The sequence below is a fragment of the Dendrobates tinctorius genome, unplaced genomic scaffold (assembly GCF_039654945.1).
Source record: "Dendrobates tinctorius isolate UK_male_01 unplaced genomic scaffold, ASM3965494v1 ptg000265l, whole genome shotgun sequence".
Lineage (NCBI taxonomy): Eukaryota > Metazoa > Chordata > Amphibia > Anura > Dendrobatidae > Dendrobates > Dendrobates tinctorius.
The window spans coordinates 1,803,194-1,825,787 of record NW_027361932.1 but is presented as its reverse complement, the minus strand read 5'-3'; the positions used below and the strand labels follow the sequence as shown (position 1 = coordinate 1,825,787).

Below are 22,594 nucleotides of genomic sequence, written 5' to 3'. Positions count from 1 at the left end.
TAAAACGTTTGCACATTACTGTAGTTATATGAAATGTTTGCATATGTATTTGTGCAAAGTGCATGCATGTACTGTATATAGAGTGTATATCAGATATGTATGTCAGAAGCATAGCTACCAGGAGGCAGAGCTACTCATAGCGACTACCACCTTTAAAGAGATGGTCCAAAATCCAAATTAATTTTCTTCTTAAATGCCTATCTATTTAAAGCCATAATCTGAACTATTTTCTAATATATTTTAACTAAAAATTCCCTTTCCTTCCCTAACTACACTAACTGCTTAACTTATTTTTCTGACTTCCTTTTTGATGATGCTTTTTTAGAGTATCCCAGTGCATGCTGGGATACTCAAATGAAGCATCATCAAGGAATTGAAGCATCACTGCTGCAGCCCCTCCCCCTCCATGAAACAAAGCATCAGTGACCTTTATTTCAGGGCTGAGCTAGCACCTCCTTTGTCACTGTGGAATGTGCACAAAGACAGTGCACTATCTAGCTGGCTCAGATCAGTAGTAACGAGCTGGTAACAGCATTCTGTCAGTGCACATTGTTGGACAAATACTCTGCTTGCAGAGACCAGCACCCCTCCCTCTATAAGTCATAAAGCAGGGACTAGAATATAGTTTAGAATATGGTATTAAATGGATTCAATTTAGGATGAAAATTAAGTTCTTGGTGGACAGACTTGATAACATCATCGCGCTAGGACCTGATGTCCTGGGCTTGTCCAATCACACCTTACATCTCTCAGTGGACTCGCTGGGTTTGGATAAGTACCATATATGTTTATTTTTTATTTTAATGTTGTGTAAGGGTCATCACTCAGTGTGGGGTCATACTAAAGTGGCCTTCATACATAGTGGGGGCTACTAAGTAAGGCCCTTATGCAAAGTGAGGGTTTGCAGGAGGGCCCTCATACAGACTGATGACTAATAAGAGGGCCCTAATACAGAGTTGCAGATACTAAGGGGGTCATGATACATTGTGAGGTCTACTAAGGGACCATAATACAGTGTGAGATTTACTAAGGGGCCATCATACAGTGTGGGGCTGCTAAGGAGGACAATGGACTGTGTATAAGGAAGCAATAGGGACATCATGATATATATAAGCGAGCTGTTGGGGCATCATACCATTCACAGAGATCTGTGCGGACATCATACTGTATAAAGGGGAGTTATGGGCTCTAGTAGGGGCTTCTAATGGTGCCCTCATGCAGAGTGAGACCTTCTAATGGGTCCCTCATGCAGATTGGCAGATACTAAGGGGGCCATGATACAGTGTGGGGTCTACTAAGGGCCTATCAAACGGTGTAGGGCTTACTAAGTTACTAAGGTCCATTCTACAGTGTGGGGATACTAAGGGTACAGCATAATGTCTATAAGGGAACTGTGGGGACATAATTCTATGTATAGGCGAGCTGTGGGGACATCATACTGTGAATAGGAATCTGTGGTGACATCATAATGTATAGAGAGGAACTGTGTGGTCATCATAGCAGGTTAAGGCTGTGTGCACACGCTGCGGATTTTGCTGCGGTTCCACAGCGGTTTTGGCCGCTGCGGACCTGCAGCAGTTTCTGCTGCGGTGTACAGTACCATGATTCCCTATGGGAATCAAAAACCGCAGTGCAGACAGTGCGGAATTTTCCGCGCGGATTATCTGCGGTTTTCAATCCGCAGAAAGAATTGACATGTCAATTCTTTCTGCGGATTCCGCTGCGGTTTGCCATCTCCTCCATTGAGGAGATGAAAAACCGCAGGGCAAAACCGCAGAGCAATCCGCAGGTAATACCGCAGGTCTTTTGACCTGCGGTTTCACCTGCGGATTTTACAAAATCCGCGCGGATGAATCCGCACCTAATCCGCAGCGTGTGCACACAGACTAATAGAGGTTTTTTTTTTCTGGTGACAGGTTTCCTTTAAAAATCATTAATGTTGTAAGAGCACAAAGGGTATAATGACTGCCAAAGGGGCACACATAGGTGGCATTATTACTTTCTAAGGGGCAAAGTGTGGGCATTTTTTTCTAGGGCACTTGCACAGGGCATTATTATTTTCTAAAATTTCTTGCACATTATTGAATAAGCTAAATATGGCTTTAATATCCCTATTTGACAACCAAATCCACTCAGCCATTTGTTCGGATTTTATGATTGGCTGTACAAATGGACATTGTGAATCCTAACTGGGATTGACCATGTGTCACATACACCAAACTGGTGACACCCTGCAGAGAGAATATAAATGGAGAATAGTTCTGTAAGTTTATGACACACCTATTAGTCTTAAACCAGAAAAAATATAGTGGGAAGTTTAAATGCTGATATATTTAATTTATTTGGTGTTTAGTGTCACTTATATTGTTTGTGTATAATTTTCAGTTGATGCGCTTCCTGTTTTTACAGAGACAGAAAAATTAATAACTTATAATTAGTGATCGGCGAATCCCTGGATGTTTGGGTCCGGCGGGTTAGGCCAAACCTGGTGTGTCAGTTTGGGCTTCTCAGATATAATCTTTTTCCTTTCTGGCCATCGGGGGTCAATGTCAGCCCCCCCTGGTGGCCGCTGGTGTTACTACATGTTTAGTTAGTCTGCTGGTGGTGACCACTCCCATCTTCCTATATAAGGTCACCTGGTGCATCAGCTGTCTGTTGTTATGACAGGTCCTTTTTGGATACCAACCGTTGTAAAGACTGGAGCTACCTGGTGCAGTGGTGGTTCAGCTTGTCGGGAGCAGTGGTGGTTCTGCTGAAGAGAGGAGCTTTCTGGAGCAGTGGTGATTCTGTTGAAAGCTGAGTTCACGAGCCTTACTCTGCTGAGCTAAGTGTTTTGTTTAACCCTCTCTATTGTATCTCCCCTTGGTGTTTTATTAGTGCAGCAGTGGGACCTGTGTCCACACTTACCAATTCCCTAGTGAGGGATAGGTGCAGGGTAAGTGAGGGACAAGTATCCTGCTCGGCGACAGGTTGAGAGAACCTGTATAGGGATGTCAGGTTAGTTCAGGACTCAGCCTCAGCAGGGTGCAGGAGGTGTCCCTTTCCCCATTCCCTATAGCAGGGTCCACCGTTGTAATTTTGTCCCCGGTGTCTCCTTGTTTGTCCAGTTGTTTGGTCACCGACTGATTGTTGGGTCACGCCACGCAGGGCCAGTCATATATCGTGACAAATGGTACTCAAACCCTAATCTGGACCCCATTCATATGAATACCCTAATCTGGACCCCATTCATATGAATGGGGGTCTGAACATGTGTTATTTGCCACGCTGTCATCTGCATGACAGCGCGGCAAACACAGGATTTGATCGGTGGTAGCGAGAGCAGGCATCAATGATGAGATTATTCATCAACTGGTGTTTGCTTTATAAATAAATATATTTTAAAAAAATGATGTGGGGTGTCTTCTATTTATGATAACCAGTGCAGGAAAAGCTGACAGCTGCAGGCTACAACCATCAGCTGTCAGCTATATTTTGGCTGGTTATCAAGAATAGAGGGATCCCCATGCCTTTTTTTTTAATTATTTAAATAAATAATTTTAAAAAACTACATGGGGTCCCCCCATTTTTGACAATTAGCCAAGCTAAAGCAGACTGATGGGGGCTGGTATTCTCAGGCTGGAAAGGGGCCATGGATATTGCCCCCCCAGTCTAAAAATAGCAGCTTGCAGCCGCCCTAGGAAAGGCACATCTATTAGAATGCACCAACTCTGGCACTTTGCCCAGGTGTTCCCACTTGCCCCATGGTAGTCAAGTGGGGTAATATTTGTGGGGTTGATGTCAGCTGTTTTATGGCTGCTGACATCAAGCCCACAGGTTAGTAATGGAGAGGCATCTCCATTACTAGCCCCACCGTTTGATTGTAAAAAAGACACAGCCAGAATAAACTCCTTTATTTGAAAGAAAGCCGCACAATTATACTAACTTTTTGCCTATTCCATTAAAGCCCTTGTTCCTTGTAAAAAGCAGAAAATAATAAACAGCCATGATATTCTCCTTATGCCCATTCCATTGAAGCCCTAGTCTACTGTAAAAAAAAGAAAAATAATAAACAACCATATCCCTTACCTGTCTAAAGTGAAGATGTCCCACGCCGTAATCAATGTCTGCAATATGTGGCTTACAACCTGGATAGTGGTATGATGCGACTGTTCAGGCTGAAATCCATGAGAGAATGAGGTGCTGCAAGCGCAGCATCAGTGGCTAGAAGTGACATCATTGAGGTTACCGCAGATCACTGAGACTGTATTCGGACCATCACTTCAGTATGAGCTGGGACGGATGAACTTCAATTGCAGGGGTGGCCAATGGTACCCAAATGAACAGTGTGGCTAGATTGAGGCACTTAACTGCCACTGTCAGTGATTGACAATTCCTTTTACCAGATTAGCAGTGATATGCGAAAGCTCCAATCACTGCCAGTAAAGGTAGATGTTCGGTAGGTAATTTACTGTACCTAGAATCTGCCCTATATGGAACAGGCTAAGCTCCTGATCCCGTTCCAAATTCCCTGAGATTCTGCATGTCATATATATCCATCAATGTGTGTTAAGAGGTTAAATAAACAAGGAGGTTTTTCCACATTTGTACTTATCTGTATGTCCAGCATATTCAACCAATAAAAAAGGGAATAGAAAAAAAACAACAACCATACCTCATATTTTTAACTTTCATCATATCTAGAGGTATTTAAAATAGATTAATGTTGGTTAAGTATTGTCTATATCTACGTAAGCCTTTATATTATCATATCTCAGGAACAAGAAACACATTTATCATTATAAAAATAGAATATGGATTAAAGTCACATGGTTTGCACATATCACATTAAATATGACAGAAATGTTGCAAAATGTGTATTAAAACAATTAAGCATGTGGTATGTATTACATTTCAGAAATGCAGAAAAAGAAATGTGCTAATATTTCCCAGTTTGCATGGAAGATATAGCAAAAGAGGCATCAACAAGTTAATTCAAAACGGACATTATATACTTTTTTTAACAAAAATTAGTGCATATGAATATTGTCTCCTTAAAACTATTGATGATGGGGAGACATTGGTGGCTACAAAGTCACAAATTTATTAAATAGCAGACATGAGTGAATTATGTTGGCTAATTTGCTGATTTGCCAGTCAATAAAATACAATAGAAGAATAAATTTGCCAATTACTTTCTGCCAGTTGCCAAAAAAAAATCTTAGACCTAGTTAATTGATTTTCAATGCATCTTAACAGTCATTAAATATACAATAAATTTGCACGTCATATTCCGATAAACCTGCTCCTTAATACAACTATCTTATCAGCCTGTCAAAGCACAAAAACAAGCAGGCTTTGCCAGAAAGGGCAGTTGTTTTTAATCCCAAATGACATAACGGAGGATGAAATATGAACGGGATGACTTTGCGTGTAAATGTTTGCTTGTATAAGACAAAAATATTTCAAATCGATTTAATCTACACAACAACCTGAAATCTACTACTGTTTTTAAAGCATATTTTGTTGCATATTCTGTGGCAAAATTCACGTGAGAACAAATTATGGTCTTATTATTTTCAATGATAAAGCTACATTAACATATTTAGTAAAGTGGTGTTTGTACATTCGTGTGCATGTGTGGACGTGTGCATGTGTGTATATGTGTGTGTACTGTACACTGCTGTGATCTACTTTTGCTTACAGAACAAATGCAATGATGAGAAGAGCCCAGGCATGAGAAGAAGGGTTAACGTTAGCGGTATTCTGTGAATGCTGATGAGCATTGCTACGTCACATTGCACAGGCGCTCTCTGTTGGAACAAAGACACACAATCACACACATAAATACAATAACATACTAAAATACACAGATTCTCCTACTCACAATTGCAGGATTACACAAGAAGACATAAGATTTGTCTACAGTATGTTCTGCAAAGCTACCAATTATGTCATGTCTACCGTCACCAGTAAATGTAAATCCTGGCATTAAGAAATGCTCTTTCTTGCACATAGCATTTAGAGGCTGCAGTCTGCTTACAAGCTGCTTCCATGTCAGGGAGAAAACCAGTGATGGGAGGTGGTGCTGAAAAAGACAGCTCCCTGTTCCAGAACAGCACAGAGCATCGGAAAGCTAAAGGAGGGACGTGGTGCTGAAAGAACAGCTCCATAGATGAGAACACAGAGCAGTGGAGACATAGAGGAGGGACATAGTGCTGAGGCAACAGCTCCATACCCAAGCACTGAAAGATACCAGAGGGATGTGGTGCTGAAAGAACAGCTCCTGAGCCTTTCAGAGAGTATATTGTACTAGCCAGGGCACCACTAGAGTCTGATGTTAGTCAATGGAACCCCATTTGTATCTAATTCCCAATGAATTTCTTCTGCTGTAGATGCCCTCTCCACAACAGGCTGTTGGGTTGCAGCTGTACATTGCTGTGGAGCTAAAGGATCAGCTTCAAATGTATATGATGCTTTGTCTTCTACTACATGATGATTGATGATTTCTTCCATTCTGGACGGCTCTGTTGGGGCACAGTTTAAATGAGAGACTTCACTTGGGATGCCCTGATGCTGGATCTCCACAGATTTCATGGCGGTGGCACGAAAAATCAAAACTTTGCTGACTGTGAATATTTTAGTTTTTGTGGGGATCATCCTGTTTTCAGTTTACTGCAGGATCCAGGACAGATCCCAGGAGCTTGTGCAGATTGTGAGAAGTTCTGACCGCAGAGTAAGGAGCAGAAACACCAAAGTGGGAGCTTTGGTTGACCGAGAGTCTATACTGCAAAGACTGGATCACCTAGAAGAAGTGGTTTATAACCAACTAAATGGTAAGATGATCTGTGTTATTTCATTGAATTGTCAATCTTATAGCCGGATTTCTTACTGTTTATTTGTTGTACTCTCTGGGCCTCACTATGTCCCTTGGTTGGATGTCTTTATTTCAGAGCTTCATATTTGATATCCTCAGATATAAAAGAAAATTTATTTTTAAGATCAAAAAGATGTATACCCAAAAATACATTTGAAAAACACATTATTAATGCTGTGTCGATTCATAAAAATATAGACTTCACTTTGGATCTAAAAATGCAGTTTATTAATTGAAAGTGAGATCTAAATACATGAATCTGCAAAACACAATGTGTCAATATTTTACTGCTAAGATTTTGGTATGTGTGTGTGTGTGTGTGTGTGTGTGTGTGCTTGTGACATTTTATAGAAAGGCTAAACAAGCCATGCTTCCATCACAGATAATTGATTGCATTTGTTTCCCTGGGTAGGCATGTCCATTGACCTTGGACAAATGCCTGCACTGGTACATGGAATGGGATTTGGATGTTTGATTGCATGTAACTAATAGAAAGGCTATTGCTATTTGAAATAAGAATTTAAAGTAGGAGATAATTTAAACAGAAATTCTCCCTTTGATGGTGGATACACAATCACTTAAAAGCTCTGCTAAATGTTGGTGAGTGCAGTGGAGCACTAACATTCATTTAGTGTAAAAGGATTTAAAAGCAATAGGTCATAGTGGGAAAAGGTCCTGAGGAATCCTGGTACTTAGCGGTTCATAGATACAGACTTTCAATCAACTGTTAAACAGTGTTGTATCTTTCTATTTTTAGGTTTGTTCCAGATAAAATGTCTACATAATAAATCTACCGGTCTTAGTTCTGTAAATCAAATACAGTTGATAAAAAGATATAGTCTATTGCAAGGTATCTATTCTAACTCACCAAAGATACTAAAGAAGACAAACTGTTTTTAAATAATCCTTTTCTTAAAGCTTGGAATGCAAAAATGTCCTTCAGATACCAAAGAGGTTAATGATGACAAGACCATCTACCTGAGTTATACCGCTCCTAGCAGTGAGAGGAATGTTTGATTCACAAACCATTGATTTATTGGCTTGTTGTATTATGTAGTATTGCCATGTATGCACAAGTATTGAGGGACACATTGTTCGGCAATGGGTGGAAGATTCAGGTATTGGTAATAAAATTTAATAAACTGACGGTTTATTCAAATATACATATATATATAATATAGCAGATCTACATCCTATATATTTATATATATATATTTATTATACTTTTTTACATCAAATTTAAGGAGAGATTAAATGTAAGTTGGAAGGCATCAGAATCTATGTATGTTACTTTATTTAGATAGTTTCTGATATACAGCTTCATAATATGCAGTTAAAACATTAAAAGCTAACATGTTTACTACATAAAAAACACATCTTAAAAAGGACCTTTTTTAAAATTTTCCCTTTCTTATATGTCCTGCAAAAAATGGGATCCAGGTCCCGAGACCCCCTATGATCACTCGAAAAATTGCTCGGAATCACACTGCTTAGCAGGCAGAAGTGCTGTGCTCCGGAATGAAAGTATACCCAAAGTGGGCACTTGCTCAAGAAAAAGTCTGTGAACCTGTACATTACCCTGTGGACACGCTCATTCAAAAACTCAGCACTTCAGCCTCCTGAGTCGTTCACTTTTGAGCAGTTTTTTTAGTGGTTGGTGGGGCTCAAGATCTTGGGACCTGTACCCCACCTCTAGCAGGATAGCTAACAAAGCAAAAACATATTCAAAAGAAGAAAAGATGGAAACTGTTTAAGCATAATACTATCGCTTAGCAACTATCAATCATAACGCATGAATGTAAAAGTATTATGTTTTAACATTGCATAAACCATTTCAAGTTTTGTAGTTTGTTTAACATATTATTATATATTTTTTAAATCTGTAAAGAATAAAAAGTTAGCGAGGAATGAAATATCTCCTTGCATGCAAAACAAAGTCTTAAAATCTAGGGTTATTTTAGCAGTATTCCACAAAACAAGAGTTTCTTACGGATCTTCTGATGGCTTTTCCCTGTCTTTTACTTTATAGAAAATAATAGAATTTTTATTAAGGTTTCTCAACAGAAGTTGCCATTGTGATTGCATAGCATGCATACTGTGCTTTACAAATAGATTTTAGTTTGTTCTAAAAGCGGCTGTAGAGAAGGACTTGTTCACTTGGCACATTTACTCTTTACTGTTTTCCTTCAACTTTAATAAGCTGTGATAACTCAACACTCTTGTCTCCGAAATAGATATCTTTTGCTTTAGTTGAATCCTCCAAAGACATAAAGCACCATATGGCTTAAAAAGCTTGTAAAGTTTAGAATGTGTCACGTGATGAACTTCAGCAACTAAGACATATAGTAGCTAAAATTAGCGTAATCCAGTAAAACACGTGAACCAAGAGGTGCAACATGGCCTCTTCTACCCCTAAGTTACTTCTAAGATTAAATAAAATATACTGTACAAACTGTAAAATGGACTGCCTTTATTTTAAGATTAGACCTTTCTTTATGGCTCTAAAATTGTATTCTGCTCTACAACCATACTAAATTGTTATAATGGTTTATAATAATATTGGCAAAATAAAATTATGGAAAGAAAACTGCCTTTAAAGTTTGAAATATGTCTTTCATATTTTTAAAAAGGTTATTTTATGCAAATGTTGTATCACCATGAGCAGAATAGTTTCTGCAGGTTTGACCTATCTACGAAATCCATTACAAAATACTCTTACAAGTTTTTAATGGCTTCCAAGTGAGATGCATAACAAAAAATGCAAAAAAAGAATATATATACACTGATTAAAGCAGTTGTTTTAAGTCCATAAATATTTACTGAATTAACATAATGTCTACCATAATTTTGGATATTTGGCTTCTGTGTTCTATTGGAAGCTTAATGTAATGGAAATTTGTCATGAGTCCTCTAAAAAAAAAAGTAGTTTTGTTCAGTTTCGTACAAGATTCAGTTTTAAGCAATGTACATGTAATCAGCATAATCTATGATACAAATATGAAAGAGAATCCATTGCACAGAAAACCAATGTTGAATTTATGAGTAAACAAATTCCTAGTTTTATGAGGCCTGTAACATGCTGTGTGATAATTGTGTACATGCATGATAGGATCTCCAAATGTATAAAACATTTGGCTTGCAAACAGGACAATAATTTAATAGGGAAGGATTAGGGGTGCAAAGGAGGCAGTCGCCTTGGGCCCCGTGCTCTGAGGGGACCCACCAGAGCTATGTTACTGTAACTGTGTCGGCGTACACATTGCGCCGATACAGTTACATTCTGCGGCAGAGCAGGGAGAATCGATCCCACCCATCTGCCACCCAGCCATTACGTGGCCCCTGAGCAGGCGTTATGCTCCCTCTCCTTTCATTCCCCCTGCCGGTGTCTGACATCACCATCACCAATACTGATAGGGGGTTGCAATGACGTCACTACTTGGTGCCTGCGGACCAGAGATGTGCGGGTGCTCAGAGCAGTGGAGGAATGAGGAAGAAAGGTGAGTAGTGCATTTATTGTTTTATGGGGCTGCATTATACTATAGAGGCTGCCTAAGGGGGTGCATTATATTAAAGTCTGCTTATGGGAGGCTGCATTTTATTAGAGTCTGCCTATGGAGGCTGCATTATATTACATTCTGCCTATGGAGGGTGCATTTTATTAGAGTCTGCTTATGGGGGCTGCATTATATTATAGTCTGCCTTTGGGTGGGCTGCATTATACTATATAGAGTCTGACAATGGGGGGCTGCATTGTACCATATCGAGTCTGCCTATGGGATACTGCATTATACCATACAGAGTCTGCCTATGGGGGTGCAGTATACTATATAGTCTGCCTATTGGGGTGCATTATACCATACAGAGTCTGCCTATGGAGAGTGCATTATACTGTATAGAGTCTGCCTATGGGGGGGTGCATTATACTATATAGAGTCTGCCAATTGGGGGTGCATTATACTATATAGTCAGCCTATGAGGAGTGCATTATGCTATAATGAGGAATATCAGGTGCTTTATACTATGTAGGCAAAATTGCAACTACAAGCATGCTTTGAATGCACGGACTGGGAGGTATTCCAGGAAACATGCTCGGGACTGGATGAATGGGTTGATGCAGTGTCCTCATATATCCGTTTTTGTGAAGACACGTTTATTCCGTCCAAATCTGTCCACTTTCGGGGAAACAACAAGCCGTGGTTTACAAATAAAGTCAGGTTGATCCGTAAGAGAAAAGAGGAGGCTTATAAAGCAGGCGATATTACTGAATTCAAGAAACTTAGGAACTCGCTATCTAAAGAGATCAAGTTAGCCAAACACGAGTATGCAAAGATTCTGGAGGAAAGGTTCTCATCAAAAGATACTAGATCTGCATGGAGAGGATTAAGAGAAGTCACAAATTATAAAAGCCACCCCACTATAGTGAACCCCAGCAGAAGTCTAGCAGCAGAGTTAAATGAATTCTACTGCAGATTTGAGGCAAGCTCTACACACAGTGGCTATTCATCTCTAAGCTCCTCAGTCTGTTCATATAAAGATCATTCATTGTGCAACACCCAAGTAGTGATCTCCGAGGCAGAGGTGATACGCATCCTGAAGGGACTTAAGGTCAAAAAGGCACCTGGCCCTGATGGTGTATCTCCAATGTGTCTGAAAGTATGTGCTACCCAGCTTGCCCCTATACTGACAAATATATACAATGTGTCACTGAAAGAGTGCGTTGTACCTCAGTGTTGGAAAAGTTCCACAATTATCCCTGTCCCCAAGAAAGTGGGATCCTCTGAGTTGAACGACTATAGACCAGTAGCACTCACATCTGTAGCTATGAAAGTCTTCGAAAGAATTATGATGTCCCACCTGATAAAATTCACGCAGAAGCTATGGGACCCGCTTCAGTTTGCCTATAAGGAGAATCGTTCAGCAAACGACACTGTCAATCTGGCACTGAAGTACATTTTGGATCATACAGATGAACTGCACTCATATGTCCGGATTCTTTTCATGGACTTTAGCTCAGCGTTCAATACCATTGATCCGAATTTACTTCATAAGAAAATGGTAGCTCTTGGAGTCCCTCTCAACTTATGCTTGTGTTTTTATAACTTCCTGACAGCCAGGATACAGAGTGTAAAAGTTGGACCATTCACTTCGGACACCTTGGTCACAAACATCGGGGCACCTCAGGGGTGTGTTTTGTCCCTGTTACTGTTTTCTCTCTATACGAATGATTGCATCTCTTCAGCAGACTCAGTAAAAATCTTGAAATTTGCCGATGATATGACACTGATTGGTCTCATCAGAGGAAATGCTGAAGACTTGTATCGGAGTGAGGTGAAAAGAATATGTGACTGGTGTAAAGCCAATAATCTTGTACTCAACACTAAAAAAACTGCTGAGATGGTTGTGGATTTTAGGAAAGATCAACATGAGATACTTCCAATCTACATCCATGACGAAGTGGTTCTTAGGGTCACAGAGACCAAATTCCTTGGTGTTATCATCTCTCATGATCTTAAATGGGGGAAAAATGTGGATGCTGTTATAAGAAAAGCACAACAGAGGATGTTCTTCCTGCGTCAGCTGAAAAGATATGGTTTGTCTAAGAATCTGCTGATCTTATTCTTTAATGCTGTCATCAGATCTGTGATTTGTTCCTCTCTGATAGTCTGGTATGGGGGAGTCACTGCACATGACAAACTCCGCTTACAAAGGACTTTCAGAACAGCAGAGAGAATTATAGGTTCCCCCTGCCTAAAATCCAGGATCTTTATGATAAGAGTATTTGATCCCACGCATTGAAAATTTCATCCCATCCCTCTCAACCGGGACACTCCTCATTCCAACTATTCCCTTCAGGACGTCGCTTCAGAGTCCCCAAATGCAGCACCAACCGCCATATGAACAGCTTCTATCCACTCTCTGTTCAACAATTAAATCGTCATGTGTAGACTATATACTGTATCTGTCTTGTTAGATGTTACTTGTTGTATCTGTTGTTATATATTATGTTGCCTCTTTGCCACAAAGAATTCCTTGTATATATGTAATATGTACTTGGCGATAATAAATTTGATTGATTGATTGATTGATATAGAGGCCTATGGGGAGTGCATTATACTATATTGAGGACTGATGCATTATACTATATAGAGGCCTACGGGGAATGTATTTTACAATATTGAGGACTATCTGGTGACTTATACTATATGAAGGCTATCTAGGGGGCCATCATACAGTGTTGGAGCCATCAATCAGTTTGGGGGAAACTAAGAAGTCAGTAAGTCAGTATATATACAGTGAAGGGGCATTATAATGTTTATAAGAGAGCATCATACTGTATATAAGGAAGCTGTATACTGTGACTGTCAAAGGGGGCACACAGATGACAGTATTACTTTCTAGAGGACAAAATGTGGGTACTGTTTTCTAGGGAACTTGCACATGGCATTACTATGTTCTAGAGGGTTGCTTTAGAATTTAGAGGGCACACAGTAGGTGCAGTAATAGGGTCACATACGGCAGCAGTGGCTCAGCATTGGGGTACCAGCAGGATGAGAAGTTTGTGCAGGTTGGGAATAGATGGTGACGTGCTGAAAATATGAGATGTGAAATGTGTCTTTGTTGTAATTTCTGCAGCCAAGTCTTGGCTGGAGAAGTTTTCATGGTGGTCTGGGCCAGATGGAAAAAACGGGAAAAGTGAAAGATTCCATCAGAAAGAACATCAGCTGTAAGTCACCATCTATAACTGTGCTGTAATCTCCTATATGTTCATAGGACTTGTATTTACCACTGACCATATGGCGGTAATATCCATGTTGGTCTTTATAAAGAGATTATTTTCAGTAACAGAGTAGTCATCTGCTGAGGTTCTCCTCAACTATTAGGGTGCGTCACCCAGTTGTAATCATGGTTACCTGGTTAGGGGTCCAGAAGTTTGGCCCCCCTGAACCAAAACCCTAGCTACGAATCTGAAGCCAAGATTTAGCAAAAGATCATGGCAGAGTTACATTTGTTATTTCTTTTTTTACTTATATTATTATGACATTATCGATTAAGTAACTTTCATAGAACAAAACACTAGCGACTAGCCATCTAAAATCCTAAATGCAGTGGTCAACATGATATGGCATTACAGCTTTTGTAAAACTAAAACTTTCAGCATGCCCTGACAGTTTCACAGTTTTGTAACTGTTGGTCTACTGCAGATTGCTGATCCCTTCCGTGATATACACTGACAAGCAGAAGGGTAACAATGTTTTGAACTTTGACTTTCAGGCTCCATATCTTACCTTCCACTAAAGCTTCGAATGTGACTGACATCATTTTATAGACAATCATCTTACCGATCTCATTCATAAATTTGACTAGCAACTGTTTAGCGTATGATTAGTTATGCAGATTCTTGTCATGTCACTACATTGTTACTGTTTCGCTTCTGATAGTGGAAAAACATTTGTCACTGGTTCAAATTGAGGACCACCCATGAAGAAGACTTCCCAAGAAAAAAGAAACCACATAATCCGGCTCAGGAATAGTGGTCTCTCACCAAGAAAATTGCCAAGCTGCATCATGTGAGTGCCATGACAGTTGGAAGAACACAAAATGAAGTCCATCCATCCATCCAAAAGCCAAGAAATGGATGTCCAGGCAAAATATCAGAGTCAACAAGTCAGCTCCTCATAAGGTCCGTGTGATGCATATTACACAAGTCTGGAATGATGGTCTGAAAAACCATGAAGAAGCCTCAACTTGAATATCGTCATAAGAAGAAGCAGCTCGAGTTTGCAAAAAAAATGCAAAAAGTGGACAATAGAAGATGGGATATGGATGATTTGGATCAATGAAAGAAAAGTAAAAAAACTAGGCTCCGATGGGTGCAATTGGGCCTAGAAAAAACAAGGGGAAAAGGGCTAATGTATCAAGAAACTGAAGGAACTATCAAGTTCAATGGATGAATCCTGATGATATAGGGTTGTTTCACAGGCAAAGGAGTTAGCTGCTTGACCAGGATTGATGTTGGTCTCAATACTGAGCTAAATGATAGTATCCTACATCTTAATTTGCTTTGAACACTCGAGTTCTATGGGTATGAAAAGAACGACATAGTGTTTTAGCAGGACAACAACCCAAATCATAGGTCAAGATTGTGGGTACTTGTGGGTAGAGTTGAAGAAAAACATGTATACATACCCAAGTGAGTCAACCATTATGCACCAACTTTGGGAACATGTGGAAGAGACCTGGGATCAGATTTCTGCTGAGATACATTTGAATCTGATTGAGAGCGTACCAAGGAGCATTCTGGCAGTGTTGAAAGCCAAAGGTGGATTTGCAAAATACTATCAAAAATAAAATTTAGATTTTTAGGAGAAAAGGTAAAAGCAGTAACAATGCAGTTACCTGACAAGAATCTGCATAACTAATCATATGCTGAATAGCTGCAAGTGAAATTTATGTATTAGCCAAGATGATTGTATATAAAATGATGTTAGTCTCAAGTTCGAAACAAAAATGGATGGTGAGATATGGAGCCTGAAATTCAAAAGTTCAAAAATTTCTACCCTTTTGCTAGTCAGTGTATGTCCAGCCTCTCATCTTATTTATGATGTTTGCTGGTACCCTTCATCCCTACTTCTTCCATATCGGTAAATGCTGAGTGTGGGTTTGTAACTAGAGGTGAGCGAATATGTTCAGAAAACAATAGTCAAACTTAAATTCGGCACGAATATGGTACATTTGGATTTGTGATCAGTAACACGAGCATTTTTCTTAAAATGGGAAAAAGTCAGAAACATTCGGTAAAAGATAGATAAAAGCTGGCAATTCATGTGCCACGTAAAATAAAATCACAGGGTGACATGCTAGAATAGAATAGATAGAATAGATATATACACATAGAATATATAGATATATAGATGTCAGTGACACACACATATGGATATATATTACATAGACAGATAAATAGAAGAAAAGCTGGCGATTCAAAATTTAAAAAAAAGCAGTGCTTTCAGACCTCAAATAATGCAAAGAAAACAAGTTCATAATCATTTAGAAACAACAATACTAATGTTTTAACTCCGGAAGCATTCTAAAATCAATTTTTTGTGGAATAACCATGATTTTTAAAAACAGCTTTCATGCGTCTTGGCATGCTTGCCACCAGCCTCTCACACTGCTCCTGGAGCAAAAATCTAAGCAGTTCATCTTTGTTTGATGATTTGTGACTATCCATCATACTCTTAATTACATTTCAGAGGTTTTCAATGGGGTTCAGGTCTGGAGAATGGGCTGCCCATGACAGGGTTTTGATGTGGTGGTCTCTTAATTTTTGCCAGAGCTGTATATATATTAATTGAAACCAGAAGTTTACATACACTGTATAAAAAGACACATATGCATGTTTTTCTCAATATCTGACATGAAATCAGAATAAACCCTTCCCGTCCTAAGACAATTAGGGTTACCATATTTATTAATATTTGCCAAATGCCAGAATAATGAGCTAGAGAGAATGTTTTAAGGTATTTTTATTACTTACTGCAAAGTCAAAAGTTTACATAATAAGATTGCTATGCCTTTAAACAATTCTGGACTGCCCATATGATGATGTCATGTGTTTCGAAGCTTCTGGTTTTTTGTTTTTTTTGCAACATCTGAGTTAGTCAGAGACACACTGCTTCTTTGTGTAGCATCCTGGGAAAGTCTAAAGAAATCAGTAAAAATATCAGGAAGAAAATTGTCGACTTGCATAAGTCTGGCTCATCCTTGGGTACAATTTCAAGATACCTGAAGGTGCCTCGTTTATCTGTATAAACAATTATGCGCAAGTAAAAGCAAGATGTAATGTCCAGCCATCATACCTTTCAGGAAGGAGACGGGTTCTGTGCACCAGAGATGAACGTGCTTTGGTCTGACATGTGCATATCAAGACATTGCTCCAAAGGAAACATAAAAAAGACTAATGTTTGCAAATGCACCCAGGAGCAAAGTACCTAGTTTTTGGATACATGTCCTGTTGTCCTGTGGTCTGATGAAACTAAAATTTAACTTTTTTGGCATAGTGACCATTGTAACGTTTGGAGGAAAAAGGGAGAAGCTTGGAAGCCTAAGAACACCATCCCAGTTGTGAAACACAGGAGTGGCAGCATCATATTGCGGGATTGTTTTGCTGCAGGAGGGATCGGTGCATGTCATAAAATAGATGGCATCATGAAAAAAGAAGATTATGTGGCAATAATGAAGCAACAGCTCAAAACAACAGCCAGGAAGTTAAAGCTTGGTCAGAAATGGGTATTCCAAATGGACAATGACCTGAAGCATACTGCCAAAAATGGTGACAAAGTGGCTTAAGGATAACAGTCAGTGATTTTGAGTGGCCATCACAAAGCCCTGATCTCAATCCTATTAAAAATTTATGGGCAAAACACAAGCCGCGGAGACACAATCACATGTTTCTCAACGCAAGCAATGACTAGCCAGGTCTTTCCCTGGGAGGGAACAACCACGGGAAGGGCAGTCTCCAATGAAGGAAACCACCTATGCCAAAACATGGTATCCATCCACAGACAGCTGTTTCGGGGTATTGCCCCTCATCAGTGTGGAGTAGGAAATTGGCCAGTAGGAGCAATCCTATTGATTTATGGGCAAAACTGAAAATGCAGATGCGAACAAGGCGACCTACAAACCTGGATCAGTTACTCCAGTTTTGTAAGGAGGAATGGGCCCAAATTCCAACCAACAATTATGAGAAGCTTGTGGAAGGATATCTTAAACATTTGACCAAGTCATTCAGATTAAGGGCAATGGTACCAAATACTAATGAAATGTATGAATACTTTTGTCTTTGCAATAAGTAATAAAAATGCATTAAAACATTCTCTCATTTTTATGGCATTTGGCAAATAATAATAATTTTATTAATCCTATTTGACCTAAAACAGGAAATGTTTATTCTGATTTCATGTCAGATATTGAGAAAAACATGCATATGTTTCTTTTTATATAGTGTATATAAACTTCTAGTTTCAGCTGTACAGTATATATATATATATATATACTGTGTATATGTGTATATATACTGTATATACAGTATATTGTGACAAAGTCACTGGCAAAGTACTGGAGGGGAGATTTGTATCACTGCAGTTGTTAGGTAACATTAGGCAACAACATTTCAAAAGTTGTCTGGTTCAGAAATCAAATTAGCCATTTCTTAATGATTTTGATGTGCTGAATTCAAATATGACAAGGAAACCTGTTATTTGGCTCTAGTTTCCATGAAATCGAACAGTTTGCGTTTTACTGTTATGTAAATTAATAAATAATTATAACATGCAGTTATTACTTCTACAAATATAAAATTGCACATGTATTGTCAAACAAATTTTATTAGATGTATTCAGAGGAAACTCAAGTGTATGTAAATCTACTATATAGTTAATTCACATGTCTAAGCACTTTGAACAATTTTAATTTTAACTATTAATATACATTGTTGCACAGTACAAAATATGTCCTTAGTCATTGGATACTTGGCTCCATTTTACTTGTCTCTTGTATTCAAGCATTGGATTATCTCTGGTGATTGTCCAACAGTAGAATGCAAGCATCAAAGGGTTCCAATTACCCTGATATCTTTTTTCCGTAGTTCAAGTTCCTGGTGAAATCGCTCACCATGCTCGTCACTCACTGCTCCGCAGTTTGGTGCAAAGAAGTCTAGATTCAAATGCAAGAGATGAATCTTTAATGACATGTTGTAGTCAAGATTATGAAATCCTGAAGAAGATTTTCCACCAGCTCTTTATAGTTATCTGACTTGGTGTTTCCCAGGAAATTTGTTACCACTAACTGGAATGCTACCCATGCAGCCTTTTCCTTGCCATGCAGTAAACGGTGAAACTCTTCATCATGCAGAAGCACACGAATCTGAGGACCAATGAAGACTTCCTTTATCTTTGCTTCACTTAACCTTGGAAATTTACAAATGAGATACTTGAATGTATAAGGGCAGGCGGAAGGCACCAAATAATATAAAGATGGTAAAAAGGTGCGTTCTCAGCCCAGGATCCACCGTGCAGAGATGTTAACTGCTGCTCAGTATCGCACTGGATACACTTGGGTTAACTGCTACCCAGTGTGTGTGTAGTAGCGATGGGCTCTGTTGCTTCACTGTGCCACGGTACTGCATAATACAAATGCTGTACCCTGTTGACTGTCACAGGGAACAGCGAAGTCAGCGCTAATGTATGGTCACAAGACTCTGCTCAAGGATGCAGGGTAAGAGCCTCTCTAGACCCACTAGGCGCACGGCGTCACACCTGCGAACGCCACTAATAGACGCTGGCTACTGTGGAGTGCAGACCAAGTACACAGTGGCGTAGAGGCAAAGCCACTACTTGGCGCTGAAGCTAGGCCCTGACTCTGCCTCCTACCTACACTATCAGCACTAACTGGCAAGACTGATCAACACATGCGTACCAATGGTAGGGGTTTCATAATGAGTCAGTCACCAGAGACATTCATATGTGCATACAACACTCACTAGACATTGTCTATACTAGCGCATGGCCGTGCAGCCATGCAATCCTTTTATAATCGAAGCCTTCTGGGACCTTGCTGATGGCCCATCCCAAGCTGATTGAGGACCTGAGCATGTGACCTCCAACCATCAATGAGCAGTCATCTCACGGGCATGCTCAGATGGAGAAAAGCAGGACTTAGTCCCAGGAGCATCTGCTCGCCGCTGACTAATTTTGGATGCTATAACTGAACCTGGGGCGGCAGCAGCTAACAGACGCACAGCATTAGCCTGAGCAAGATGCTGGGACCGATGCCTCTGCTGAGCAGGAACCTCTGTGGCTGCAGAAGAATGGGAGACCGCAGAGGACATGGCTTGAGATTCACCCTGTGTAGTGGCGGAAACTCAACGCCTAACAGAATGCTTCTGCATTTTTTCCCATTGCCTTTATGAAGTTCTTCATGAGACCCAACTTGATATGCAATGGAGGTAACCGAATTTTCTTTGGTTCAACAAGTGCTGGATAAAGAACATTTTTAGTCCCCAGCTGCAGTGCATTTCTGAGGGGCCAGTCTCTTTTTTTGTAGTATTCTTGTCTTGCTCGACTGTCCCTTTCACATAGGAAACAACAGTAGTTTGTGAATTGTTCTGAATGAGCTACTGGGAGTATTGCAGATGGAATATTTGGGTACTGTATAGTCCACTACTTTTTCTTAGAAATTCCTTTCCCAATTGGAGGCACCATGCTGAAATAACAATTGTTAGTATGGCCAGTTGGCTCTCCCCATACCATTGGCACTGCAGAAGGCATTGATTGTCTTTTCCCATTCAACCACTGTGTGAGGTGTGATGAACATCGCTTAAAGCATGTATGTGGAGCCCAACTCTTGTCCTGATCTTCTATTTTGCAGCCAAAATACAGGTTGTAGGCTTTCTTAGGCTACTTTCACACATCAGGTTTTCGGCGTCAGGCGCGATCCGGCGTCGTGCCGGAACGCCGGATCCGGCAAATGTTTCGTAAAACCGGATGTGACGGATCCGGTTTTCTGGCGGATCCGTCTTTTTCTGGACAGACAAAACCGGATCCGTCTCATCCGGTTCATCCGTTTTTCTATCCGTTTTTCGACGGATTACGCCGGATCCGGTTTTTAAAATTGACCCTTGTGGCCTTCCGAACGGGATTGGCTACTGGAAAACTATATATAGCATGTTCCTACAGCCCTTCTTTGACAGGTTGTAGAGGAGAAAGTGCAGGTTGGAGAGAAGAGCAAGTTACTGGCGAAGATGGATGTTGTCATTGGAAATATTTTGAAGAATTTGGCGGATTTTACAGCGGAGGCAAATCGTTTGAGGGTGATTGTTCTGGAGAAGGAGAGAGCGAGACAGCAGCGCATCAGGCATCGTAGACGACGTTTGTGGATCCACCCCATCACAGCCAAGAGAATGACGCGTGGGGTCTATTCTACACTATGCATGGACCTTCGACGAAACCCGGATAAATTTTTTGGATATGTTAGGATGAAAATGGAGAATTTTGATTACTTGGTGGAGCGCATTGCACACCTCATAAGAAAAGCGGACACCTATTGCCGCTTCTCTGTTTCACCCGCAGAGCGTCTGATGGTGACTTTAAGGTAAGCCACATTTATTGGATATGATCGCATCAGAGCACACTTTCACTGCAATCTTGTTGGTGGTAATTTGTATCTCCAAGTGTTATAGGTCAGTTTTGGTATGTAATGCTGTGATTTAAAACTAATTTATTGTTTTTTAATTCCCCACAGATTTCTTGCAACTGGAGAATCCCTTTCGTCACTGCATTTCCAGTACAGACTCGGGATTTCCACCATATCTGGAATTGTGAAGTACACATGCCGTGCACTGTGGGACTCCTTAGCTGAAGAGTTTTTACCAGAGCCCACAACAGAGAGGTGGATTGAAATTGCTGACAAGTTTCAACAGATATGTCAGTTTCCAAACTGCTTGGGCGCTGTGGACGGGAAACATATCCGCATTGTAAAGCCAGCTGGATCGGGATCGGAATATTTCAATTACAAGAAATATTTTTCAATTGTCCTCATGGCCATCGCTGACGCGGAATACAAATTTATTGCGGTTGATATTGGGGCCTATGGCCGCTCCAATGACTCTCAAGTTTTCAAACTGTCGCCATGGGGCGTAAACTGTATGGAAACACCTTACAGTTCCCACCACCTAGACCGCTGCCGCAAACATCTGGTCCACCTATGCCATTTGTCTGTGTAAGGGATGAAGCCTTCCAGCTGTCAGAACACCTTTTGAAACCGTATTCTAGCAGAGGATTGACAAGACCAAAACGCATTTTTAATTACCGCCTCACAAGAGCAAGAAGAATGGTTGAATGTACCTTTGGTATTCTGACAGCCAAATGGTGGGTCCTATTGACTGCGATCAACCTCAAGACAGAAACTGTGGACGAGGTGATCAAAGCGTGCGTGGTACTCCACAATTTTGTTATCTGCAAGGAACCCATTTCCATTGAGGATACCTCTGAAGAAACCACCTTGCAAGATTACCATGACATTACCACTAGAAGTTCTGTGACGGTTTCAGTAATGAGGGACAATTTTGCACTATACTTTATGTCACCTCAAGGCAGAGTACACTGGCAGGATGACAGAGTGTGAAAGATTTGTGCCCTAACCAAACTTGTGTACCTTCTGTACCAACAGTATATACCTTTGCCAACCAAAGTTGGCTATCTTGTCATGGTCTCTATTTTTAGCTTTAGGCCACAGGTGTGTACCTGGTTGTGTTTTATGCAAAGTATTTCACCTTTTAACAAAAGTTGTGTACATTGTTAGGAAATCACCAACAATAAACACAACTTTTTAGGTGAAATACTTTGCTTCAAACAACACCAGGAACACAACTGTGGCAAAAAGCTAAAATTTAGTTATATACCTAGTTTTGAATACCATTTCACCTTTTAAATACCCTGTATTTAACCTTTTTCGCCGCAGAAAGAAATGACAGACAACCAGTGTAAAATAATTTAACTTTTATTGAAAAATGTTTTTTTTAGTAAACTTTTTTAAAATTTTAATAAACTTGTTTAATAAAACTTTGAAACTATAAAACTGAAACCATAAAACTGGTCATTTTTATTTAAATACACACATTATAATTCTGTGTAGTGTGTGGTGGAAATACTGCTGTAGGGGCTGCGGGACACTTCGACACTG

The 22,594-nt window shown here is 40.0% G+C and overlaps 1 protein-coding gene across 4 annotated transcripts in view; it reads left to right on the top strand.

Annotated features, from left to right (window-relative positions):
• Positions 1-5,882: 5,882 nt before the first annotated feature.
• The window catches only part of GALNT9 (polypeptide N-acetylgalactosaminyltransferase 9), a 715,214-nt gene continuing 698,502 nt past the window's right edge, over positions 5,883-22,594 (top strand). For 2 of the 4 annotated variants that reach the window (XR_012226577.1, XM_073559010.1), the window contains exon 1: positions 5,883-6,815. Coding sequence is in view for 3 of the 4 variants with exons in the window: in XM_073559010.1 (XP_073415111.1) it covers positions 6,575-6,815 (241 nt within the window). In the remaining variant the exon portion in view is untranslated. The remainder of the gene's footprint in view (positions 6,816-22,594) is intronic. The other 2 variants (XM_073559011.1, XM_073559009.1) reach the window with 2 other exon arrangements.